We start from the raw sequence: 27,811 nt of genomic DNA, 5'->3' as shown, positions 1-27,811 counted from the left end.
GGCATGTTTGAAAATATAAGTGATATGAAATAAAAATGCTACCAACAATAAATAACGACAACGTGGATGTAACAGCTCATAGGTTTGGTTGTTTGTTTTGAGTGTACGCAGAACGTCGGCTGCGCGGGGAAAGGGAAACACAGACTAACCTAAGTGGCTTCAATGTTTTGACGTCATATCGTCTCTGTTCTCAAGTAAACCTCATTGGTTCCGCCCTGGCACAATTCCTGTTTCCGGTAGGAGTTGGACTGAACTCTGCTGAGGGAGTGAAGTTGTGTCAAAGGGAGGGAGGTATTGGAGAAGGAAATCGGTAGAGTCGGTGACTTCTGGTGTGATTTTGAAGGTAGGACGGGGGAAGACATTTGAGAGAGAGTTTCCGGATTGACACGCTGGACCTGGAAGGTGGAAGAGAGGGCAGGGGTCCACGGGGAAAGGGAGGGACTGGTCGCGCCTGAAGAGGTGTTTCTCGGCGTCTGAGGGCAGTCAAATGCGTGTGACTTGGAGTCTTTGAATTTCTCTCCTGAGCCGCAAGTGACCCATTCTAACTCTAGTCAGTGTGCCCTGGGCTTACTTGCAATTATAGACTGGAATGAGATGTTATTGTGGCAGGCTTGGGAACAACTTTCTTATTTAATGTATAATATAGAATCTAGATTTTTTTTTCCTCCTGCCCCTCCCTTGTTCAGCAGTTTTAAGAATTGGATACAGTTCATATTTGAATATCATATTTGAATAAGAACATGCCTGTCTTTTTTTTTTTTTCTTCTATCTATAGGTACCAAATACTGGGACCAGTATGAGTATGGAAGCGACTGGAAAGGCTGTGAAAGTAGGCTTGCGGGTAGAAGTTATCGGGAAAGGACACCGTGGTACTGTTGCCTATGTTGGTGCCACCTTGTTTGCATCAGGAAAATGGGTTGGAGTTATTTTGGATGAAGCTAAGGGCAAGAATGATGGAACTGTACAGGGCAGGAAGTACTTCACTTGTGAGGAGAACTATGGTGTTTTTGTACGACAGTCACAGGTAATTGTTTTCTTCCATAATGACCTAAAAATAATCAAACTTTGCTGCAGAATTAGCATTTGCAAGGATTAGAATGCCACTCAAGTGATGTATAAAAAATATTACTATGACAAAGTAATTTTGTAAAGCCTACTTTACACATGAAAAAGCTCCACAGTTCTATAAAAGTTCTGGTTTACGTGCATATATGTTGTGAAAATGACAACATAAGGAATGCCAAGCCAAATGCAAAGCGGAGATAAGGAGGGCAAAAAAGGACTTTGAGAAGAAATTAGCGTTGGAAGCAAAAATACATAGTAAAAATTTTTTTAGATACATTAAAAGCAGGAAACCGGCCAAAGAGTCGGTTGGGCTGCTGGACGAAAATGGTGTTAAAGGGGCGATCAAGGAGGACAAAGCCGTAGCGGAGAAATTAAATGAATTCTTTGCTTCGGTCTTCACCGAGGAGGATTTGGGGGGGACACCGGTGCCGGAAAGAATATTTGAAGCGGGGGAGTCGGAGAAACTAAACAAATTCTCTGTAACCTTGGAGGATGTAATGGGTCAGTTCAGCAAGCTGAAGAGTAGTAAATCACCGGGACCTGATGGTATTCATCCCAGAGTATTAATAGAACTAAAAAATGAACTTGCGGAGCTACTGTTAGAAATATGCAATCTGTCCCTAAAATCGAGTGTAGTACCGGAAGACTGGAGGGTAGCCAATGTTACTCCGATTTTTAAGAAGGGTTCCAGAGGAGATCCGGGAAATTATAGACCGGTGAGTCTGACGTCTGTGCCGGGCAAGATGGTGGAGGCTATTATTAAGAATAAAATTGCAGAGCATATACAAAAACATGGACTGATGAGACAAAGTCAGCACGGATTTAGTGAAGGGAAGTCTTGCCTCACCAATCTAATGCATTTTTTTGAGGGGGTAAGCAAACATGTGGACAATGGGGAGCCGGTTGATATTGTATATCTGGATTTTCAGAAGGCGTTTGACAAAGTGCCGCACGAAAGACTCCTGAAGAAATTGCAGAGTCATGGAATCGGAGGTAGGGTATTATTATGGATTAAGAACTGGTTGAAAGATAGGAAGCAGAGAGTAGGATTGCGTGGCCAGTATTCTCAGTGGAGGAGGGTAGTTAGTGGGGTCCCGCAGGGGTCTGTGCTGGGTCCGTTGCTTTTTAATGTATTTATAAATGACCTAGAGATGGGAATAACTAGTGAGGTAATTAAATTCGCCGATGACACAAAATTATTCAGGGTCGTCAAGTCGCAGGAGGAATGTGAACGATTACAGGAGGACCTTGCGAGACTGGGAGAATGGGCGTGCAAGTGGCAGATGAAGTTCAATGTTGACAAGTGCAAAGTGATGCATGTGGGTAAGAGGAACCCGAATTATAGCTACGTCTTGCAAGGTTCCGCGTTAGGAGTTACGGATCAAGAAAGGGATCTGGGTGTCGTCGTCGATGATACGCTGAAACCTTCTGCTCAGTGTGCTGCTGCGGCTAGGAAAGCGAATAGAATGTTGGGTGTTATTAGGAAGGGTATGGAGTCCAGGTGTGCGGATGTTATAATGCCGTTGTATCGCTCCATGGTGCGACCGCACCTGGAGTATTGTGTTCAGTACTGGTCTCCGTATCTCAAAAAAGATATAGTAGAATTGGAAAAGGTACAGCGAAGGGCGACGAAAATGATAGTGGGGATGGGACGACTTTCCTACGAAGAGAGGCTGAGAAGGCTAGGGCTTTTCAGCTTGGAGAAGAGACGGCTGAGGGGAGATATGATAGAAGTGTATAAAATAATGAGTGGAATGGATCGGGTGGATGTGAAGCGACTGTTCACGCTATCCAAAAATACTAAGACTAGAGGGCATGAGTTGAAGCTACAGTGTGGTAAATTTAAAACGAATCGGAGAAAATTTTTCTTCACCCAACGTGTAATTAGACTCTGGAATTCGTTGCCGGAGAACGTGGTACGGGCGGTTAGCTTGACGGAGTTTAAAAAGGGGTTAGATAGATTCCTAAAGGACAAGTCCATAGACCGCTATTAAATGGACTTGGAAAAATTCCGCATTTTTAGGTATAACTTGTCTGGAATGTTTTTACGTTTGGGGAGCGTGCCAGGTGCCCTTGACCTGGATTGGCCACTGTCGGTGACAGGATGCTGGGCTAGATGGACCTTTGGTCTTTCCCAGTATGGCACTACTTATGTACTTATGTACATGCACTTATACGTGCACCATGTTTAGGCGTTCAAGTTCATGTATTAAAATTTTTTTTTAATGCAGTTATATGCTTAAAGTATCTGAACATGTTAAGAGTAGGTGTAAATGTGTGTTGTTGGCATTTACATGTTTTAGGGGCTGGTTCTGACTACCTATGTTAGAGGTGTTTTTTTGGACTTCAGGCTTTATAAGGATTAAGAAAGCATTGCCAATATTACTGAATAATATTTCTACTTCATTACGTTATGGTGTTGAATTTAGGTATAGCCAGATGCACTCTACTGTTTCCTTTAATTCCTTGCTGCTACCTTTTCTACTCCTCTTTACTGGTTGCTTTTTGTCCCTCCTATTCTCTGTCCCTGGTAGCAGCAGCAGTGGTAATAGCTGCAGGCAAACCAGTACAGGGATTGCCAGCCCAAGTTCGCAGGTCTTACTTTCTTGGGGATGCTGCTTATTTCGGAAACTACTAAAGACAAAACTATTCAAAGAGACTTATAACACAAACCATTCACAAAGACTTAATACCTAAAATGTATCAGAACAAATTAACACTGGTTTCTCCAATCTGGTTACTTTCATCATATTAACAGTATTGAATGTTTTATATGTATTATTCTATTTTTATGCACCTGCTACAAAATTATATTGATTTTTACCTTTCATATCTAATTTAAGTGATATTTCATGTATCTTGATTGTACCACTCCTTAGTATTATCATTCCGTTAATGGTGATCACCATAGCTGCATAGTGTAAGCCACATTGAGCCTGCAAATAGGTGGGAAAATGTGGGATACAAATGCAGCAAATAAATAAATTTTCCTGCTTATGAGAAAATGAGAGCTATGAGATCTGATGGTGGGGAGAGAGTAAGGTAAGAAGTTTGATATAGGTTGGAGGAGAAAAGTTCAGGCTTTATTTTATTGATGATAAAAAAGTATAGCAATGTGTTGCATTTTACATCCTAGTACCAGAAGCTCCAGGTTTCTTATCCTCCCTTAAGAGATAGTAACATAGTAGATGACGGCAGAAAAAGACCTGCACGGTCCATCCAGTCTGCCCAACAAGATAAACACATATGTGCTACTTTTTGTGTATACCTTACCTTGATTTGTACCTGTCCTTTTCAGGGCATAGACCGTATAAGTCTGCCCAGCACTATCCCCGCCTCCCAACCACCAGTCCCGCCTCCCACCACCGGCTCTGGCACAGACCGTATAAGTCTGCCCAGCACCATCCCCGCCTCCTGCCACCGGCTCTGCCACCCAATCTCGGCTAAGCTCCTTAGGATCCATTCCTCCTGAACAGGAGGTCTTGCTATCTAGACTTGTGGAGACTAGAAGGATGGCATCATGGTTTAAATCATGCAGTTTGCAAAGGAAGGACCTCTTGCACTGGGCACTGAAAATTTTTGGAGTGTTGAGTTTTAACTCTCAACGCTAGCCTGCGTTGTAGGATTTATTGTAAGCATTTCAGGCTTGTGTTTTTTGTGGCTACATTGAAAAGTATAAATCCTTAATTAATATTAGGCATCTGAAGATATTCTATTAAAAGTTACACTTGCTTCAGGGGCATCAGATGTAAGGCAATACATGGCAATGTCAGGTGGTTTTTATATTCAATCTATGTGATTTTCCAATAAAAATATTACCATATTGCTGCTGATCTTGGGTTTATATCCAAATCCACCTTACACTTGTTGAAACTTTGCTGGATTCTTGCTTCTACTTTTTGACTGTCTAGACTTTGTCTGATGAACAGTGATCTAATTTGATTAGAAATTAAGATAAAAATAGATCAGGGCTGTGGAGATATCAGGTTGAAGTGGATGGCATTTCTGAACCTACATCATGATCCTGCAATTGTTGTGATGCTTAATACAGTAGAATCCAGAATTTCTGCAAAATTATAATTTAATCAGAAACTTACTGCAATTTTTAAATGTATTTCCTAGTATACTAGTGCATCCCAGAATGCACACACATGTATTGGCTAAAAAAAAGCAAAATACTGGGTATACTTTAATAAGCTGGAATGGAGATTTGTAGGTGGATATTAGTTTTAAAAGCTGGGCATTAACAAATTGAAACTCTGAATTACTGTGAATATGGTAAGAAACTTGGGAAGAACTTGAAGAGTTACTCACCAAGAGTTCGCTGTGGCATTGGTGCTGGTGGCTGCCAGGTTTGAATGTGTGAGTGAGTGTTCAAGATTAAGAACATTATGGGGAAAATATATATTTTAAAGGCAATAATAAAAGCAACAAGGCATTCACTTCCTGGATTATTAGCTGAATATGATGTCATAGTCACAACCTTGCCACCCAGGGTTTTTATTAATTCTGGGGTAAAGAGGCAGGGAGGTGATATTTATTGATTACTGCCTTTTTGAAGGAATTCACTCAAGGCGGTGTACAGTAATAATAGATCAAACACAAGCAATGGCAATTACAGCAGTAAATATATTCAAATAATACAAAGTATGGCATACAAGCTCATTTTCAAAGCACTTAGCCTCCCAAAGTGCTTTGAAAATATGCCTCATAGTATACTACTTTACAATATCAACACAATATGTAATAGAACATTTTAATTGACAGTGAAGGGTAAAGCAAAGATGTGACAACTAGATAGGTAAGAGAGTAAGAAGAGTTAGAAAAGAAAGTTGCACATGAGGTCAGAGAGATGGTTAAATATTATCCTAGCTAGGGTAGGAGTGGATAAACATGTCCTCCTGCAGTATGTGCAGCCTGAGTCAGTCCTTGTTTGTGAGTGAGGCTGGGTTGGGTGATCCACCTAGGTGGATGAACAGTGAAATCCCACGAGACAAGCAAGCTAAAAGAAGAAGTGAGAAGTGGACCAATGATTCCAGAGGCTGGGACAGCTGAGTCAAAACTGGGAATCTTTATTACAGACTCGACACAGATCTGTCTTTCGGCCACAGACCTGCCTTAGGAGTCTCTGCAGTATACGTACTGCTGTAGTATGCGTTCGGGTGTGAAGTCGCTGAAAAAAAGTGATCTTGATAAAGACCTTTAAGTTTTAAATACACCGCAACGAGTAACGTAAATACTTGCTGCGGGGTATTTAAAACTTAAAGGTCTTTATCAAGACCACTTTTTTCAGCGGCTTCATACCCGAACGTGTACTACAGCAGTACGTATACTGCAGAGACTCCTGAGGCAGGTCTGTGGCCGAAACACAGATCTGTGTCAAGTCTGTAATAAAGTTTCCCAGTTTTGACTCAGCTGTCCCAGTCTCTGGAGTCATTGGTCCATTTTCCACTTCTTTTAGCATGTGAGCGAGACCAACACGTTAGTTACTTCTTGCATTAAAGCCCTGGTTGAAGAGCCAAGCTTTCACCTGCTTCCTGAAATAGAGATAGTCTTGTGTTAAGTGGAGCCTTTCAGGCAGTGCATTCCAGAGTGTGGGGGCTACTCTGGAGAAGGCTTGCTTGTGAGTATCACATTGTGTAATGTCGTTTGGAGAGGGTGTGGTTAGTGATAGTCCTTGAGAGGACCTTAGTGGTGTGTGGAGGATCATCCTGTTCTTCAGGTACTCAGGGCCTTGAAGATCAGACATAGAGTTTTAAATTTAGCCCTGTATTGTACTGGTAGCCAATGAAGTTTTAGTATAAATGGTATGATGTGGTCACGTCACTTGCAACATTCTATGAGTCTTACTGCTGCATTCTGAATCAACTGGAGCTGGTGCAGGCCTTTTATAGTCAGACCATTGTATAGTGCATTGCTGTAATTCAGTCTTGGTGTTATCATGGCATGCACAACTGGGATAAGATTTAACTTCTCAATGTAAGGAGAGAGGCAGCGTAGCTGTCGCAAATAGCAGCAGCAGCAGCTCTTGGGTAATCATAGTAAGTGTTGAAGTATTCCAGGGTTCCTGACTTGTGATTTGAGGGGAGTGTGTACTTCCCAGAAGGGATTTTGATGTCTGGTAAATATCCACTTGTGTTAGGGACCCAGAGAAACTCGTTTTTTTCTTGGGTTCAGGCAAAGTTTGTTGTGTTTAGCCCATTCTTGAATTGATGTTAGACAAGTAATCGGTTTATTCAAGGCTGTAGGTAAGTCAGGTTCAATGGGTATGAGTAGCTGCACATCATCTGCATAGATGTAGAACTGAGTGTCCATTGACCGAATCAGCTCAGCTAGTGGCTTGAGGTAGATATTGAACAGAATAGGTGATAGTTTTGATCCTTGTGGTACCCCGCAGGTCAGTGCCCATGGTGGTGATGAGTTGCTTTAAATATTATGGATTGTTGCCTGTCTGATAGGATCTGAACCAGTCAAGTACTGTTTCATTGATACCTGTTTGTCAGTCGTGCTAGCATGATATCATGATCCACAGTGTCAAAAACTGCTGAGAAATCTAGTAGTATTATCATCGAGGCAAATTCCTTGTCTCGGTTTCTATGAAGATCATCTACTAGGGATTCGAGGACCGTTTCTGTTCCATAACCAGGTCTGAATCCAGATTGACATGGATCTAGCCAGTTTCTCTCTTCTAGCAAATGATTAAGTTGATTACAGACTGTTCGTTCTATGAGTTTCCCTAGAAACGGGATGTTGGATACTGGCCTGTTACTTTCAAGTTTGTCCTTCCCTTTTTAATGCTGTTGGTAGTTGCCCATTAGAAAGAGAGGTGTTCACAATTTTTGTGGCACCTTTTTATAAGGCCCATACTTACCTGCTGCACTGTGTTTGATGGGCAGGGGTAGAGGAAGCAGATAGTTGGTCGAAGGTATCTCCTCTGTCTTTGAATTAATTGTCCCATCTGTATCTGTCAGGAGAGGGCGAGTTTGTCCACCCCTGTTTGACTGGTTGGGGACTGGGTGGATGACTGTAAATCCTGGCGGAGAATTTTAAATTTGTTGGCAAAGTATGCAGCATAATCATTGCAGTTCAGTTTAGACTGGGCAGGCTGGTTCTGTTGTGGGGGTTGCAGTAGGCTGTTTACTATACTGAACAAGTGCTTGGTTGAATTGGCATTGAGAGAAATACTGTTTTTTGGTTGCTGTTAAGGCTTGGCGATACTTTGTTGTATGCGTCCTACAATTTAGCCTGTCTTCATCCAGGCAAGATTTGCGCCATCTCCTTTCCAGTTTCCGTCCTTTGTGTTTAAGGATCTGAAGTTCTGGAGAAAACCAAGGTGAGCATTTGTGAGTGGGGCATAAGACCTTTTTTAGTGGTGCTGTTTTTTCTAATGTCTTGGCTAAGTGTGTATTCCAGATGTCAACTTGTTCTGGCACTGTAGTTGTCTTTTCATCCACATGTGGGTAGTCCAAGGCCTCTAGGAAATTTTCAGCAGTCAGCTTTTTTTATATCTCTGATCTCCTTCCAAACTCTGAGAGGTCCCATTTGTTTCAGGTGGTCACTTAGGGAAAATTTAATTAGAAGATGGTCTGATCATGATAGAGGTGTTATTTCAATACTGTTATCCAAGAATTCTGGGATATTTGCCCCTTTGTAGAATACCAGGTCTAGTATTTGACTCTTTTCTTGGGTTGGATAATTGATCACCTGTGTAAATTCTAGTGCTGTCGTCGTGTCTAGAAAGGCAGCTGTGGTGGTATCTGGGGTTTTGATGCGTAGATTGAAGTCTCCCATGATCACCAGCCTGGGGTAATTCAGGGTCACTTGAGTAACTAGGTCTAGGAGTTCTTGCACAGATAAAGTGTTGTTACGAAGTGCTCGTTATACCATGAGCAGCCAGATTGGTTTCTCCTCTTCAAGTTGGATTAAAAGAGATTCAGATTAATGTAGCTGGGAGATGGATATTCAGTGCAGTTTGATTGTATCCCGAGTCAAGACTGCTACCCTTCCACCCCGTCTTCCTGGTCTTGGTTGATGATGAAGCCTGTTGGGCATAGTTTAGCCAATGGTAAACCCCCAATTTCATCTAACCAGGTTTCACTTATTCCTAGGATGTCAAGATATTGTTCAATTATGGCATTATGGATCACTGAGGATTTCTTTGCAGCTGATCTGGCATTCACTAGTCCTATAGTTCCCCAAGGGTGGTCTGGGGTTGCTGGGGGTAGCTTTGGTGTGGCAATGAGGTGATCCTTTAAATACTGTTATGTAGGTGTTTGACCTCTTTCACTTTTGCCTTCTCTTTGGTTTGTGGGGATTATGGTTTCCTCTCCCTCACACCACTGGGATGCTCTCACGGCTCTTGGGACCAAGGCATGTTTTTTGTGTTAGAAGCTAGTTAGGCAAAATTTTACTGTGTGGATCAGCAGTCTTACTAGTTGGCAATGGAGGGTTAAGGCTTTAAATAATCTAAAAGAACAGACCTTTTTAAAGTTGTAAGTTCAGACCAGCCCTGTCAGATCAAAGCCTTCCAGCAATAGAGAAACAAATGGCTGTACTTAGCACTTCTATGTGAATTTCTTTGGAGACAATGTAGGAGGATTGGTAGTTGCTTTTAGTTTTAAGGAATCTTAACAGATTCAGAATTTTAGAAATAGTTATATAGTTAAAATAATTTTTTTAACTCACAGATTGCAGGTATGAACTTTAGAGTTTCTGGTTCTGATATTCTTGGATGGTCCAATTGATGCAGGTTGCTGTACGGTTTTTCTTTGTTGTCCTGGAGGGTTAGATGTAATTATAGATCTAGCTCCGATTATGAGGAGAGTTATTTGTAATGTGAAGGGAAGATAAAATTTCCGTTCTCTAGCCAAAATAAATGGAAGAAGTTTAAAGTAAAATTGAGGACTGGTGCCTCAATACAGACTGAGCAGAAGTCAGTAAAGTTTGGGTTGTAAATAAGCAGAAAATGTAACTATTTAACCTAAGTTGCAGAGCCTGATGTGAACTCAACCAGCCATCCAGCCTGAATTTGCCACGCTGCTCTCTGTTCAGCTCTGCACTGCTCCCCAGTGCGGTCCCTCTTCCTCCTCCACTTCGCTCTCTGTCTGGGGAATGGCCTCTGTGGCTACTGCTACAGCTTCTCTTCTCGGCCCCAGCTTGCCTGTTCCCATGTAGCTCGGCTCCTCCTCCTTCTTTCCTGTCTGCTTTGGTGCCCGGCCCCTCACTGGACTCACCAGTTCTCCCTCTTCATCTGGGGCTCGTCAGTGGGTCCTTCTCTTCCAGCAGGCAGCACACTCCTGCTTGAGCTTGATCTTCTTCGCCTCCAGCTGCCTCTTCTTGCCTGAGCTAGCCCTTCTCTGCTCCTGCTTGCAGCATGCTCCTGTCCAGACCTGATCTTCTTTCTTCTCTTCTCAGAGCGTGCTTACAGCTTCCTCTCTTTTGCCCGGGCCTGCCCTTCAAAACATGCAAAGTACTAAAAATGTCGGAACATTTGAATCACACCCTTTACCAACGCCAAAAAAAAAATGGAGGAAAAAGACCTCCAGGGGCCTGTATAAATTCTGAAAGTAGCAATTAAGGTCCGCACAGATTTCTTTCATAGGTCCAAAAACTTCTGGTGGCACATAACTTGATTCAATCACATGCTCAATATGTTCTTTGCATCTTTTTTTTTTTTAATTTATGAATTTTAAAAATAATATTACGTATACATATTTGAATAAGGGAATAAGAAAGCAAAGAACAAAACATAAAATGGATAGAAATTTAAATGGTAACTTTAGCTTGCAATACTGTAATTTAGATCTAAGATATTTAAAGAAATTAAATCGAAGGAAATCATTAACTCTTAACATCTCTTCTGGGTATCACTTGAGAAATCAGGATATATTCTTATCTTAGAGCCCAGAAAGGAAACAGACGTTTTCCTAAAGTAAGAATGTAATATCAAATTCCTATCATGCTTTAGAGCAAAGAACACCATCAAAGTTCTTTTTTTGGTAACAATATCAGGTGAGTTATCTAAGAAAGCTGTTAGTTCCATAGTTTCAGGAATGTAAAGCCCTACAGTCCTTCTAAAATCCAAAGCCAGATAGTATGTCTTGGTTGTTGGCAGTAAATTATTGCTTGAATATTCTAGAACTTCTATCAGATACTTTTGCATCATAATTATCGGATCAATCACCGGAGACTTTAGGGAACTTTAAAAATCATAGGTTGAGCCTTACTTCAATTTTCCAAATGTTCCAATTTTGAAGGAGCTTGAGATTTTAAAGGAGCTTGAATCTTAACTAGGGACTGAAGATTTTTAAAGTCCTTTTCCATTTTATCCATATTTTGAGACTGTTGACTTTGAAACAAAATTTACTCCTGAGCAAGATCATTCACTTTTTTTAAATCCTCCATTACTTTAACAGAAACTTTATTAAAAGAAAGTTCCAAACCAAAGATGGATTCCCTCAAATTCTTGAGGATTCCTGTAGCATTATCCCTTGGCTCAGATTCAGCAGCAGAAACCACCTTAGATCTCCCATTGCAGACCCCTTCAAGTCAATGCTCAACATTCCAGTGGCACAGCGGCTGTGCTTCTGGGTCAAAACGACACTACACGTTCTTCGGGGCTCAGCGAGACCCCTTTGGCACTTGTCTCCAATGATATAGGAGAAGCCATGGATTGAACTTCTTTCAATGGAGCAACTCCAAAAACCTCAAGGGGTGGTCTGAACCGAGAGAGGCTCTTGTCTGGTGGTGGACGGAGTTCCCTTCTTCCCCAAACGGTGGGAAAAGTCAGCAAACACACAGCAAGGGTAAGAGATGCTCACGGCAAACCTTTTCACAGCGTCGTCTTGGATCCTGAAAACCCTGTTTGTATCTTATACTTTTTTTTAAATTAAAATTCTTAAACCTCTTGGTATTCTTTCAATAGCATAAAATGCAAAGGTATCCACAACTACTTGCAACTTAATGGAAGCTGCTGGTTCACCATATGGCTTCACCAGGAGTTTTGTTGTGCTTAGAATTGTCACTCATTGGCATTACTGTCATTTGTGGTGGTATTCTGAAAGGATACAAAACACCAAGTTAAAATCGGTGTTGTGTATGTATAAACCCAGTTCAAACATTCTTACTTAATACTGGGAACCACATTTTTTTATCCCCTTGAATAAAGCCAAAATGGTGTCTGCATTTAAATAGAATGCTATGAAGTGTACACAGCAAATCAGAACAGTGGGAGAAAAACAGAATGACATTAGAAATTTAAATGTCCCCAAAAATATATATATAAAATTGAATTAATAATCATCACAAATAAGTTGACCATTTGATGTGCAAACCCATTGGATGCAAGTTGTTCAATGCTGCTTTCTGCAACAAAATTTTAGTATGATTCTCACCATGTGGGTTGACTGCCACTCAGTCCAATCAAAACAGACCAGTTGGTCAAACTAGTTGCATCTGCTCTTGACAATGTGTTATTTAAAGGAGCATTAAATTTGTTTCTCTGTATAGCTGATCTGTGTTTGTTCATCTGAACATTCGGTGCTCTGTTGGTCTTTCCATTAAATAGCGTATTGCATGGACATCTCATAACATAGATGACAATTTCACTAACTGAATCTGATTTTATCTTCAAATTATGTACCTTTATCTTTCAAATCCTAAATGCCACGGCTCCAGACTATATGGTACTAATAATAAACGTCCCTCAATGAAACACTAAATATGAGGCAAGAAACTATCTCGGACTACACCTCCCAAATTGCAAAAAAGTGATCTACAAAACTGTTCACTCTGCAGACTTCACTTACCTACTACTACTACTACTATTTAGCATTTCTATAGCGCTACAAGGCATACGCAGCGCTGCACAAACATAGAAGAAAGACAGTCCCTGCTCAAAGAGCTTACAATCTAATAGACAAAAAATAAATAAAGTAAGCAAATCAAGTCGATTAATGTGAACGGGAAGGAAGAGAGGAGGGTAGGTGGAGGCAAGTGGTTACAAGTGGTTACGAGTCAAAAGCAGTGTTAAAGAGGTGGGCTTTCAGTTTAGATTTAAAGGTACCAGATGGTGAAACTCCTTACCACCCAAAATAAGAAATATACAGGAATATACTAGATTCCACAAAATCCTCAAATTGTTCCTATTCAAACAAACCCTCAGAACAACCATAATCTCAACTAATTATTACCTGAATTGGTGGTTACTCTATTTACCATTAACCTTCTCTTTGCTTCATGTACAATTTCTCATTCATAAGAATGTTCTAAATGTTAAACATCCATAGCTATCCCAGTACGTTTATGATGCTGTATTGTAAAATTGGATTCTTACAACAAATTACTTTCTTATGCATTATTCTTATGTATCCTATCCTGTTTATTGTAAGCCACATTGAACTCAAACTTGTTTGGAATAATGTGGGATATAAATGTCATAAATATAATAAAATGATCAACATGATTAATGAATTTTGTCAGTTGTAACATGAAATCACAAGTTTTACATGCTCCAATTTATAATGTCCAGGAATTTTGTTGAGTGAGAGAGACTCTTAAGCAGCATGGCAGTCAGGCAGCTGTGGTCAGACACTTTTGGAATTATTGAGAAAACTGAGATTTGATCAATTTTGTGACATTCTCTGTGATAGAGTAATGGTGTCTGGTATTGTGAGTTCTGGGATCTCTGGGTGAAAAGAATCCTTGGTGTGTGAAAGGATTTACTGTCAAGTCTGAAGACAAGAGATCCCTATCGTACTTTGATGGCAACTGAAGATGTAGCAGTTCAGGTATTTTTGCCTTGATAAATGATTCTTTGCTGTTTTCCAAGCTCGTGGAACCATCCCTAGTTTCAGGTTTGTTTTTTTTTCTTCCGTTTTTAAAGAAATCTGTGGATGATCCCAGGAAACCTGAAAACTTCAGACCAGTTTAAAACTTGTACTACCTTCTCCAGTATTTTTAGTAAGAAGGGCTAGTTCAGTTACAAAATGTTGTTGAAAAATATGTGCACTTTCTGTACATCAATCTGGTTTTAGAAAATATCAGTATACAAACTGGTGTAGATGATACTTGGAAATGAGTAAATAATTGCAGTTAAAGGTGGATTACGTAAGCTGTGTACAGCATCTGTGATCTTAGATGCTCAGGGCCCCTATTACCAAGCTGCGGGAAAAGGAGGCCTGCACTGGCGTCGGTGCGTGTTTTTCATTCGTGCTGAAGCCCCCTTTTACCACAGCTTGTAAAAGGGAAGTCTCTCTTTCCTACAGGAAATGACCATGTGGCAAGTAAAGCACTTGCCTCAAAGCCATTTCGTAGGGAGGAGGAGCCCTTACTGCCACCCATTGAGGTGGCGGTAAGGGCTGCCGCGCTAACCCAATGGCAACTGGGCAGTGTGTGGCACTACCCAGTTACCGCTGGGTATACTACAGCACTACAGAAATGAATACATTTTTCTAGTGCCAGAAATGATGGCGCGCTAGGGGTGGGAAGTACTGACTGGCTGCTACGGTAGCCCATGTTGGGCTTACTGCCACTTAGTAAAAGGAAACCTAAAGCTTTTTGTTCTGAATAGACAAAGTCAAATATTATAAAGTTGCCTAAAGAAGGCAGTATTCGTCAGATCTGGAAGTATTTACTAGTCTGAAAAGAGGAATTTTCCCACCAGTTGGAAAAAGATTGAGTGCAGTTGGAGAGGATATTGAAACTGAGTGCGAAGCCTAGCCCTGAGTTTATGCTATAGGAGTATGTTGTGCAGTTGAAACCTCATCTCAGCACCCACTCTGAAGAATTGTTACTGTTTTGAATAAAAGTTGGTCAGTGTTGCTGAGCACATTAGGCTTTAGAGCTGATGTTTGCTTTCTGCTAGAACTCTCCAGAAGTAGCTGTGAGCCCAGCAGAAGTACTAGGTGGGGATGTAGTGTTTCATGTTGCAGCTCTAAATGATCAATTCATAAGGCTGTCTGCACCAGGGAGAGCAAGGTACCCACAACCTGAGGCTCAAAACCCCCGCCAGCCGAAGTCCCCTTCTGCGCCGTTCTCCGAGTTCGGCGTGTTCACTGATCTGGATTCTGTTTCTGTGAGTCCTGACATCCTGCACGTTCCTACGTGCAGGATGCCAGGACTCACAGAAACAGAATCCAGATCAGCAATGCGCCAGAGACCAGCGCTGAAGAGGACTTTGGCTGGCAGTGGACCCCCGCCAGCAAAGGTACCTCTTGGCGGGAGGGGGGTTGAATGTGGCGGGGGGGGGGGGGTGAAAGCAGGGAGGCCAGGGCTAAATCTGCGGGGGCCCATGCCCCCGTGGCCCCACCTAGCTACACCCCTGGCATTAGGAAGGTAAGGGGAAGGATTGTGCCTGGAGCATGTACACAAGAGCTGTTTAGTAAACAAAGCTCTTGTGCTCATGCCCAGTCAAACTGGGGGCCAGGGAGTGCATGGCTGGGGAAAGAGGCACCAGTGCAGATGTATACCACTAGTGTGATGATGAACTCTGGCTGCAGCTTTGACCCCAAACGTGCGATCTTTCTACCCCTTTTGTGCCTCGATTCTTGACACTGCTGAATTTTTTGCCAGTTTTCACACCTGGACGCACAGTTCTCTTAACCCCACTTACGATCAGTGAAGTGATGGCGGGGGAGGGGAATAGAGAACACCTAGTAGCCCTAGATGAGAAACTTGGCATTTAAATGCCTACCGAGCTTTAGTATTTAAAAAAAAAAAAAAAAAAAGTTACTAGATACAAATAGAAGCTATCCACGTGGTCTTCCAAGCCCCATTTCCTGTATTTTATGCCTATTCATACAACCTAATGCCAGCTCAGAGCTGGCATAATGTTTGCAATGGTAAGGGTGCCGTTGTTCAGTTTGCTGTTCTCTGAGCATCATAGGAAATTACTTCATTTAAATCTCTCTGACTACATTAGCATTCTGTTTGCTCTGTTGTTTGGTAAGGGCTTCTGAGCATTGTGCGCTGGTTAGTGTGGGTGCTAGTCTGGCACTAATGGCCTCTAGTGCCCACGTTTGCTTCTGAGCATCGGGTTACCAGTCACTCCTGTTGCAACAGAGAGAGGGGAAAATATAGGGTGATCCATATATCTTTTTATTTGAATTAGCTAAATGCAGTGAGGTATCCTGGTCCCTGAAGAACATAGAGGCAGGGATACCTGCAAACCTAGCTGCAGGAAGGCAGTCTTTTTTTTGTTTTTTGAGGGAGGTAGTAGGTCCCAGGAGGAGTTCAGAGGAGACCCAACTGCAGAGAACAGCAACTGGAGCGAAAAGGACCTTATTCACTGGTGTTCTCCGTACCCAAGCATTGACTATTGGAGAATTGCTAAGTGACTAACTATTCTTGAGTCAATACAAAATTGCAAATGTGCATGTTTACTTTAAGACTTGCATAGAGTTTGCTGAGTACTGTATATTGGGTTGTTTGAATTCAGGACCAGTTTACTTTGGTATGTTCACACTTTCTTCTTTAGCGCTTCAGTATAATTACATTGTTGTATTTATATGGCTTTATGTAAGTAATGTTTTTAACTAAATATTCTAACTCAAAATTTTTTGCCTGTTCCATTTTATCCATCTAAATATATGTATCTAGTTAATATTACGCTTTCTAACAATAATAGAACCAGGGAACACAAGATGAAATTAGAATGTGGTAGGTTTAAAACAAATCGGAGAAAGTTTTTTTTTTACTCAGCGCTTAGTTAAGACTCTGGAATTCATTGCCGGAGAAGGTAATGACAGCAGCTGGAGTTTAAAGGGGGTCTGGACAGATTTCTGAAGGAAAAGTCCATTGATCGTTATTAAATTTTGGTTTTTTTTGCCAGGTTCTTGGGGCCTGGATTGGCCGCTGTCAGAGACAGAGTGCTGGGCTTGATGGACCTTTGGTCTTTTCCCAGCGTGGCAGTGCTTATGTGCTTATTATCTATTTAATTATCAGTTCATGAATAAACAAAAATTTTCTTGTGTTCTCCTTGGTTGGTATTGAGTTTAACATGTACCACTCAGTGTTGACAAGCCTAACATCCCAAAGATATAACTTCATATTGTGTCACTAGGGGCATTAACATTACACTTTGGAAGATCCACAAGCAGTGAACATTTCAGAGAAGCTAGATGAGGTGGTCCAGTGTTTTGCAGCAACATTTGTTACATAATGACAAAAGATTTGGATGGGGCTTAGGAATATCATAGTTTGTCAGGACCTCAGGTTTCCCTTTATACTTAGGGAACTGCCATAGAATTTTCCCTGGTTGCAGAATTGTGGGAAAGTTCCCTTAGCTGCCTTTTCTCCCTCTCGTCGCCCTTACATTCTTCTTGAGTTGCCTTCCTTTCCACCACTGCTAGGGGCTGTTCTGTTTCCTTCCAGCCATTTGAATTCCTGCTGTCGCTTCAGTCACCAGACATCATTTCAATGACCCCTGGCATTGTTACTTTACAGAAAGCCACATGCTGCTAGTAAGGAGGCAGTGGTAACAGGTTGGCATGGCAAAGCAGTGGGAAAAGTAAGAAAATGGTGAGAGAAGGGAAAGAGGGGATAGGAGGGAAGATTTGAGTAGTGGAATAAAAGATGGGGCAAGGGAAGAGGAGGCCTTAAAAGGTATCAAGAAAATAAACCATGGAGGGGAGAAAGGGTGAGGAGAGAAGGAATAGAAGGCAAAAATACAACTGAAAAGGGACAAAGATCCAAAATTGCCAAACAGATAATTTTTTTTTTTAAAGGAAATAGTCAACAAGTATATGGCAGCTTATGAAAATGTTCAGGATCATCACAGATGTGTACTGTTGACAATGTTGCAGGAGAGTCAGAGGTCTTGACCATCGTTACTGTTTCGTACAAGAACTGTATTGGAGTATGCTCTGTGGGGCATTGTTTCCTTGTCTTCCATTTCAAATATATTTTAGAACTAAGACTTGCCACACAATAAAATTAATTCTAAATCTCTTGGTTATAGTGTTTTGTTTTGTTTTTCTACTATTCACTCAGTGGAATGGTATATGTATACAATATGTATTCCTGTACAGACTACCATCTTGCTTTCTATTTTCTAAATAATTGGGTGTCCCTACCTTTCCAAAGTCAGTTTTGGAACTCTTCTAAAACATGCAAATAGTGATGATTCATAAGCGTTTCCATGTTCTATGTAGAAATACCAGCAAATTGTGTGATGCTGTTTGCTATATAATCTATTTATGTATGATTTTTATTTCAGATCCAGATTATTGAAGAAGGAATAGATACCACATCACCAGAAACTCCAGATCCTGCTTTGTCCAGGGTCCTCAAAAAAGGTATTATAGCTTTCTCCCCCTTAATAAAGTGTTGGGATAAACTTCTTTACTTGTCTAATATCAGAAGAGCGGATTACCAAAAACAATATATTAACCACCTTGAAAAATTATAGAAAAAAGGCACTATGGAGCAAGATAAGCCTTGGGGGGCAGGGGGGGGGGGGGAACCTATTGGGCCAGCATTTGGTCCCTAATCCTGGATACATCCCATGCTGGTGCAGTGGATTCCTCTAGGGGCATATCTTTCATTTTGCTGCCTAGAGGATAATTATTCACTGGCTTCTATCTTGACTGTACAGCTATGTGTCTCCATCCTCTGCTCCTGTGGGTCACATGTCCAAACCAGAAAAAGAAGGTGGTCCAATACTTACACAAACAAAACAAGAACGTCAAAACACACAAGAGTGGAAGAACGCCAGATCCAAAAAGACCAGTCCAGAAGACATGGAAGTCAAAGCACCAAAACGGTTTATTGGGACCCTACATGGTCCGTGTTTTGGCTACAAAGCCTTCATCAGGGGTCTAAAAACATATAATCAATAATTTAAAAGCATAAAAACATAAAAATGAAAACTTTTCATTTAAAATATACCACATATATGGATTATAAGACGTGACATATATAAATTAATTCAAAATGCTAAGAAGACAAAACTTAATCATAAATCATATTAAAAATATGATGTATTACAGAGGATGTGTTATCAATGAATAAAATAAAATATGTATTCTGTAGTGAACTAATAAAATATATATGTATATATACACACTGACTCTTTCGCCTACTTACATATATATAAGCTACAACATCCATACAGCACAAGGTTTATATTTGAAGGTAAATATTACATATAATTGGCATGTTTAACCTTATACAAAAATATATAAACTGAACAATCACAGATAAACACCAGAATCTTTTATGAATTTACATACCAATGTCTTGACGTATACAGATTTGGCTTCTTAATCTCTCAAAAATGAGAAGTGCACATACTGCAATGAATATGAAAAATAAAATAATAATATATCAACCTAAAATGGGTATAAAATGTAAAAACTAAAAGATGATTAAAAACATGGAAACCTAAGATGCAAATAAATCGGATCGTAACTACAAAAATGAAATTAAAGCACGCACACAGGACTTATCCGTTTTTTAGCTGTTATTGTCCATATAAGACCAAGTAAGAAGATAAAAAGAGTACAGAGTAATACCATATACGATGATCTAATGGCATAGTTATTCATGGACTCATCTGTTGATTGTCTTGATAATTTTCTTTCTTTTATTTTCCTTTTACATAAATGTATGAGTACATGTGGTATGAGAGACAGTGGTGGGTCCCATAAAATTTATACTATCATGTATTCATTTATTGGCCTAGGTAAATGAACAAATCTTTTTGAAAACCCTGGCATAATCTGATATGTGGTGGCATTACTAAAACAATTCTTGCAACTGTAATTAGCTGCCACCCAAGTTAAAGTGGCGAATTGAATGGGCAAGGAAAGTGCAGTACCCTGTCAATGGTAAAAGGTGGGCCTGGTAAAGAGGAGGATTGAAATAATTATATATAGTGGAAAGGAAATGAAGCTGTGATTTGCTCTAAGCAGTCATGTAGTGTGGCTAGTGCTGCTAATCTGGCACACAGTTTTAGACCTGCAGTATGAAACTTAGCTCTGTAATTAACTTTCATTTTACCTTTTTCATTTGTAATGGACCTCTCTGATATAGAGTCCAATGAGTTTGATGTGTTAATAATTTGTTGTTATGCTTTCTTTACAGAAACTGCAGAAGCTCCAAAAGTTAGCAAGTTGGTAAGTACGTAGAACAGCATTTTCTGTTTTGAAATGAAGAAAAAGATCGTGGAAATTGATTTTCAGCCAGTGCAATATTTGTCTTCAGGTAGTGTTGTCATTAGCATATCAGTATTATACAGTACTTCATTTGATTCAGTTGTCAGTTTGTGACAGATTCTGAACAATGCATGTTTCTAAGGTTTTTTACATTTCAGAGGTTGAAAATTAGCAGACTTTTCTTGACAGATGAAAATGTAACATGCAATGTGTTGGTATAGCTAGCTTTGAAGTAAAGAAAATGGTTTTCACCATGGTTTTGGCATTCTGATTTCAAAACAAAAGTTTAAGGGAAAAAATGTGGTGGTCTCATTTACCAGGCAGCTGCAAATATGAAAGGTGATGCATACTGGTTCATCATTTTGAAATGTGGCATGATGGGCAGCAATACCAGATAAATGTGAAATGATTTCTATACATAGAACTAGTAGTCTTTTCAACTACTTATGCAGGTTTGTTGGGACCTCCCAGAAAATAAAGAAGGTATATTTCATACTTGCTTTTCTGAGCCCTTGAAAAATGTGTTGTTTATATGGAATCCTTGTAATTGTGGATTGACTTAGTTGTAAACATGGACTTTCTTAGCATCCTTACTAGACCAGCTGTGGGTTGTGTCTGACAACTAGCAGATGGAGTCAGAGTAACAAAATAATTCTGTGATTTGCCTCCAAAGGGCACTGTGCAGCCTTAGAATGCACATTATTTCTCTGTCTCCAGTGGAAGATAGCTAACTGTGCAGCTCCTGGACTGGTCACTGAAATAGCTTCTGAGCCAGTTGGTAGTTGAGCTGAGGGGGTGCCCATTAAGGCAGAACTCCTAAAATGAAGAGCATTTTTTTTTATCTGTAGCTGTATCTGGAGCTAGGGTATAACTCAGAGGAGTTTGAGTTCCCTTCCCCTCCTCCTCTGTTCTCTCCTAACTGATCTTCAAGACAAGGAGGAGGAGAGATTTTCTGGGGTGTAGTAGACAGCACTGTTTGTGAGTTTGGATTACACCAAGTTGATAATTGTTATGCTTACTCAGCTGAGATGGGCAAACGTTTCTCCTTTATGAACTATTCCTGAGGGAGTTCCAGTCTTCAACATACTGTTGTTGGGACGGGGTGGGGGATCTTTTTTTTCAGTTGGTCACACTTGAAGGCCGCAGCACCAAGCTCAATTTTTATTTGGGGCTGACGTGCCTGAAATAAATTCCAGGGCGTTCCACCTTTCCAGTCATGCAGCTAGTGGCAGAGGCTAGTGGCATTCTTACAAATTACTAGCCAAAAGAAAAGGAATAGGGGACAGCCACCTTTCTTGTTGAATAAAAACCTTTGGTGTAACTAGTCGTGAGGAACCTTGAGTTCTGAGCCTCAAATGGTTATTGATGAGGAGTATCCTCCTTAGGGGAACCCTTTGCTGAGGCACAGGACTGATTTGTCTATTTGGGGGGGGGGGGAGGATTTGGGGCAGCAGAGTTGTGCTGGAAGCCTACGTCTTGTCCAAGCATTTGGACTAAAGTTTTTTTCCTATTACTGATTTTCCTGATACAAGCACATTTTTTCCCTTCCCTTTTTTTCTGTTTTCTTTCCTTTTCTTCCTTGTTCTCTTTGCCCTTTCTCTTCCTCTTCTGTCTTGCCCAGAGGTGGATTTCCAGGCTTTCAATAATTGTTCCATATAGGAATATCCATTGTGCTTTATTTTCCACACGTATATGTACTGCTCATATTTATATTTATGTAGAAAAGTTTGGAATTTGCAAATCACCCCTACTGCAGAATTCCAAACGCCCTACCAATAGCAGTGAAATTTGTGGCAATAGCCTCTAGTGATGAAGAGCCTTAAGAAAGAGGGCAACATGTCATGATTCACCTTCAAAGCACTTGCCAACAATCAATGCTGAGTAACCCAGTACAGGCAACAAAGTGAGATGCTTGCTTCTACAGTCTTTCCTGATATCCAATGATATCAAAAAAAAAAAAAAAAGACATCAGTTCCCAGAAATGAAAGAAACCTCCTCCTCCTCCTCCTCCTCCTACTACTAATCATTTCTATAGCGCTACTAAATGTACGCAGTGCTGTACACTTTTATATGCAGATACTTTCTCAACCTGAGCCAGTTTCCCAAAAACTAAGAGAATAGGATGAAATCTATGGAGTGTGCCATAAAATCTATAATTTGCAATATTGGGAGAACAAGCAGTCCTAGTAATGTAGTTTTTATTTTTATTTATTTATTTTTTTTAAGAAAGATTCTTGACTTGTAGCAGAAACTCTCTTTTACTGACCAGAACAGAGGAAATCCCTTGAAAACAACATCGGTACACAATCACAGTGAAGGAGACAAAAATCACACGGACAACACTGAGTCCTTTATTCGCATCCACAGACTCAACACGGGTCTGTGTTTTGGTCAAAGGGCCTTCTCAGGAGCCTCTTATCAGCTGTAACTGTAATGATAATGTTTCTGTTGTCCGTAATTAATTATTAGTAGCTTTATCAACACATAGCTGGACAATCTCTCACACACAGAGTTTTCACAAAAAAGAGCTAGGAGTCTCTTATGGGTATGTCTGCTGAATTACTGGGTGAAAACGCAGTGCCTTATGAGGGCTCGGAAAGAGAGGCCAGTGAGACTGGTTTTGCAAGCCTCTGAGATGCTACCACAAAATAGGAATCTTTTCAGACAGGAGAAAATTGTTACCATACTTAGTGGCTTGCTCAAGAATGGTGAAGATTGTACATTAGGAAGTACAGAAATTTTGATGCAGTTTTCCTCTGTGGTGAGCAGGTGACAGTATAACATACACATACCTAAGCATTCAAAATTTATTAGTTTTATATTCTTGCTCTGTATTATCATATGTACTGTACTTAAAAATCGTCTGTGTCAAGAATGAAGTACATATATGCAGACGGCGTAACGATCTACATCCCATTCAAACAAGATCTAAAGGAAATTTCCAACGACATCAACCAAAGCCTCCAGATCATGCATTCATGGGCGGATGCATTTCGGCTGAAACTTAATGCAGAAAAATCTCAATGCCTAATACTCCTCAACATAACAAGAATAAATTCACCGCCATTAACGCACCAAACTTGAACCTTCCAATTTCAGATACCCTAAAAATTTTCTGAGTTACCATCGATCGACACCTAACACTCGAGAGCCACGCGAAAACCACAACCAAGAAGATGTTCCACTCAGTGTGGAAATTAAAAAGAGTAAGACCTTTCTTCCCAAGGACTGTTTTCCATAACCTGGTACAATCAATGGTGCTCAGTCATCTAGACTATTGCAACGCACTGTACGCCGGCTGTAAAGAGCAAATAATCAAGAAACTTCAGACAGCCCAGAACACCAGCTAGATTCATATTTGGTAAAACAAAATATGAAAGTGCTAAACCCCTACAAGAAGAACTACACTGGCTCCCACTTAAAGAACGCATCACGTTCAAAATATGCTCCCTAGTTCACAAAATCATTCACAGAGATGCACCAGCCTACTACATGGCAGATCTGATAGACTTACCACTCAGGAATGCCAAAAGATCAACCCGCACATTCCTCAATCTGCACTTCCCTAACTGCAAAGGTCTAAAATACAAACTAATGCACGCATCAAACTTTACCTACTTGAGCACACAGTTATGGAACGCATTGCTGCGCAAATTAAAAACGATCCACGAACTAACGAGCTTCCGCCAACTACTGAAGACCCATCTCTTTAACAAGGCATACCACAAAGATCAACCAGTGTGAATACACACAACTCCTCCACAGATATTCAGGACTGTCTTACAATATCTTCTTGTAATACTACCATCATGTTTTATCATTATCATGTTGACCAAGACCCTCCTATAACACTAAATATGTATTTTCTAATATATTTCCACTATTCATGATGTATTGTAAACCACATTGAGCCTGCAAAGAGGTGAGGTGGGAAAATGTGGGATACAAATGCAATAAATAAATAAATTTTTAAAAACTTCTTGCAGGTTTATCACAGGCATTAATAAATATTCAAGCAGAACTAATTTTGTTACATTCTTAATATCCTTGGTAGACTAATTCACTGTGTAAAAAAAATTGTTTGCTCTTGCATGAGTTAAATATTTTGCTTATTGCTTTTTTCATCTTGTTAAGGATTATAGGTAAATTTGAAATGTATGTTAACGGAAAACATGCATCTTTCCATCTGGAGCTGTGATCAGTGGGTTATGTTAAATACTGCTGTAGTGTCTATATCTGATTTTGATTTTGTTCGTATCAGTGTCTCAGTAGTATCAATCAATCCCACAAATCATCTCACTTCGTTTCTCATTGTCACTCACCATATTGTACAATGGCATGTTAGTTCTAACATGCACATATGAATAGACAATCTCACCAGAAGATAACGGTAACTAATCCAAAGTGGGATAAAGGGGATAAAGAATAGACTTTTACTTTGACCCTTTCCAACCTAGTAATGCCAACTGTGGAGATTAGTTCTTTGATTAACAAAAGCATTTAGGCCTGGCCGCTGTTGCATTTGTAAATAAATTAATAAGTGTATTAGTAATGGAAAATATCTAGGTGGGCTTTTCTGTATGATAGTCTGTTGAGCTTGGTTGTTTTTTGTATTTTTTAAACACAGGTGACAATAAATACCAATATAATAAAAAACAAATCTCAAAAGCACAAAGGAGAAGCATTCATAAATGTGCTGTCAAGGATCATAGCCACAGTTACCTAGTCAACATATTGTATAATCATAAGTTTCATAGTCCAATATTTCTTTTATATTACCTTCCCCCTTTAGGTCTCCTCAACGTCTTACATCCACTCCACACACCCATTAAATGTCTCTACAGAAATAAAACTACACATTCTCTATAGACACAGCACTCTATACTCGTCCTCCACCCACCCACCAGACCCTGGCACTGTATTGAGACCTTCACACAGATATTCCCAAGCCTGCCTGTGTAGGAACAGGAAACGTGCCATTCTGCCACACAGTGTACACTTTTCACTGTATTTTATTTATCATCAGTTAGACTGACCTTACAAAATATTGCTGAATTGCATTAAATTATGTAAGATGAAAAAAATTACTGCAAATAATTAGGTTCAAAAATTGCAGGTCTTTGATTGAAGCCACCGTATTCCACATCTGATAATGTTGTCTGTGTGAAATATAAGCCAGATCTGCATCATATTTTCCAGTGGGAGATGATGCAACCATATGCTGTGCTAAATTCAAATCCCAGGACAGATAGAAATGCTTTCTCTTGTGATTTATATGCCATTCCTCATGGTGTATATCTCCTGTGAATCTCTAGGTCATTTGTCTAGCATATGGTGTATTTATGCATTTCTACCAGCAGTCTTCCGAGAGGAACCTTTTCTATTGTGGTTAGGACTGTGGAAGACTGGAGAGCTAGACTGAATCCTGAGTTCCTTGTCATAAAGCAGATGAATCCATTACGAATGGGTTGTGTCCACCTACCAGCAGGGGGAGATAGAGAGCACTGAAAACCATAGTGCCTCTTGGCCAGCTAGCTCCATCTGCCTCTCAGTATTCTCTATCTCCCCAGCAGGGTTGGACGCAGCTTATTCAGCTACTTCAGAAATCTGCCTGGGGTGGCTCCTGTGCTTTTGCCAGGTGTAGTAGGGGTGTTGTTGCTGGTGGTGCCCACTTCAAAGGCACATAGGTTCGCCCTTTCCCTGCCTTACCCGGCCCCCGATGTGGGTGCAGGCATATAGGTTTGCCCTTTCCCAGCCTTTCCTACACTCTTCTCTGTGGATGCAGGCACATTGGTTCGTCCTTTCCCTGCCTTTCCCACTCTCCTGAACCTCTGGAGTGCCACTGTAGCTGTTGCCTCTAACTTTCCTCACAGCGTTAAAAAAAAAAAAATGCGATGCACTTTTTAGCGTTGCAATTCTGAGGCTTTCTTCTGTCTGTGCAGCGTGACCGGAGCTCTGGGACTCGGTCTGGTGAGGTAAGAGAGTCTTGTAGCTCCTCCGGGGAGGGCCCGCGATTGGGACGTTTTTTGGTGCGAATCCGCCATTTTGAATTTTCCGCCGTTTTCGGCGATGGCTGCGGAGGTTAAGCGGTGTTCATGTTGTGGCAAGCGCAGATCCACAGAGGGGCTCTGTAAATCATGCTCTTCAGACGTGAGGGCCGGCCCGAGCATGGCGAGCGATGTTTCTTCCCTCTTGGTGGAGCTGGCAGCGGGCGCCATCTTGGATGTGTCGCATGGCTCGACCCCCGCAGGTACGGAGGGGTCTGAGTCCAGAGGGGAGCCTCGGATGGAGGCTACCAGAGGAGCTGCTTATCCTGGATTGGAACCGGGAGGCCAGGGTGAGTCTTTCTCCCCTGAGTTTGTGTTGCTTTTACATAAAGCGTTCATGTTAAAAAGAGCTCTGCCGCGCGTCTGACTCTGCATTGATACCTGGTTCCCCTTCGGTGGAGACCGGCCCAGGATTGCCATTAGGCGTTTTTTTCCCCAGACAGCTGGCCGCAAGACAAGCGCAGAAGGGTCAATTCCCCTTCAGAAAGTGGCGCACCCCCCCCCCCCCCCCCCATGGTCGGGCTGTGGGGTCTGGCAGGCCTTCGTGGTCCGAAGAGCCAGAGGAAGGTGTAGGATTGCCAATGGATCCAGATGATCCCACTGCAGTTAGGATTTTCCACCGCGAGGAGCTGCCAACGCTTATTTCTGATGCCCTGCAGGCCCTCTCTATTGAAGATCCTGTGATGGGCGAAGCCTCCTCTAGTAATCCGAGGATGGCAATTACTAAGAAGCCTGCTCAAGCCTTTCCTTTGCATGACTCCAAGAGCTTATTTCGGCTCAATGGGCTGACCCTGAGGGGCCTTTGAAAGTTGCCAGGGCACTTATACCGTCTTAGTGAGGAGCACTTGGCATGCTTGGCCGTGCCTAAAGTGGATGCCCTAGTCACAGCTGTGACGAAGACTACCCTCCCAGTAGAGGGAGGGGTCACCCTGAAGGACATGCAGGACCGACGTCTGGAATCAGCAGTGAAGCGGTCCTTTGAGATTTCTGGCCTAGCCTTATGGGCATCTGTGTGCAGTTGTTATGCTGCTCGACCCTGCCTCGCTTGGTTGCAACAGGCAGTGGAACAGCCCGGAGATGGAGCGGAGCCCCTTGCGGAGGTGGCACCGCGGATGGAGTCGGTCTTGTCATTTTTGGCTGACGCCTTCTATGATCTGGTCAGAGCTTCGGCTAAACAGATGGCTGTGGCGGTGGCCGCTCGCTGCCTTCTATGGCTACGGCATTGGGCGGCTGACATGGTTGGTGAAGTTGCCCTTCCAGGGCCTTCTCCTATTTGGTGAGGAGTTGGAGAAAATTGTCAAGGGCCTGGGGGATGCTAAACCCCAGCGCTTACCCGAGGATAGGCCGCGGCCTTCTTCCAAGGGTCAGGTGGTTCCCTCCTCTTCCAGACCTAGCTTCCGTGAAGCTCAAAGGTACTGGCCGGGGCGTTCTGCTGGGTTTACATCACGTGTCCGCTTTCAGCAGAGGAGCTCCTTTCGCTCGGACAAACGTTCCGCAGCGGCCAGCTCAAAGCCTGGAGTTCATGGGCGACCCTCTCAATGATGG

At 41.5% G+C, this 27,811-nt stretch overlaps 1 protein-coding gene across 3 annotated transcripts in view; it reads left to right on the top strand.

The window, feature by feature from the left end:
- Positions 1–242: 242 nt before the first annotated feature.
- Positions 243–27,811, top strand: part of LOC115461248 (dynactin subunit 1-like) — a 188,975-nt gene continuing 161,406 nt past the window's right edge. The window contains exons 1-4 of one of the 3 annotated variants that reach the window (XM_030190949.1): positions 243–343; positions 776–1,024; positions 18,281–18,359; positions 20,149–20,180. In XM_030190949.1, the coding sequence (XP_030046809.1) occupies positions 797–1,024; positions 18,281–18,359; positions 20,149–20,180 (339 nt within the window). In that variant the 5' untranslated portion in view covers positions 243–343; positions 776–796. Of the gene's footprint in view, positions 344–381; positions 403–469; positions 551–775; positions 1,025–18,280; positions 18,360–20,148; positions 20,181–27,811 lie in introns of those variants that run through there. The other 2 variants (XM_030190951.1, XM_030190950.1) reach the window with 2 other exon arrangements.

This window comes from Microcaecilia unicolor, chromosome 2, assembly GCF_901765095.1.
Source record: "Microcaecilia unicolor chromosome 2, aMicUni1.1, whole genome shotgun sequence".
In the NCBI taxonomy this organism is placed as follows: Eukaryota; Metazoa; Chordata; class Amphibia; order Gymnophiona; family Siphonopidae; genus Microcaecilia; species Microcaecilia unicolor.
The sequence above is the reverse complement of the archived record's forward strand: the minus strand, read 5'-3'. Positions and strand labels throughout refer to the sequence as shown.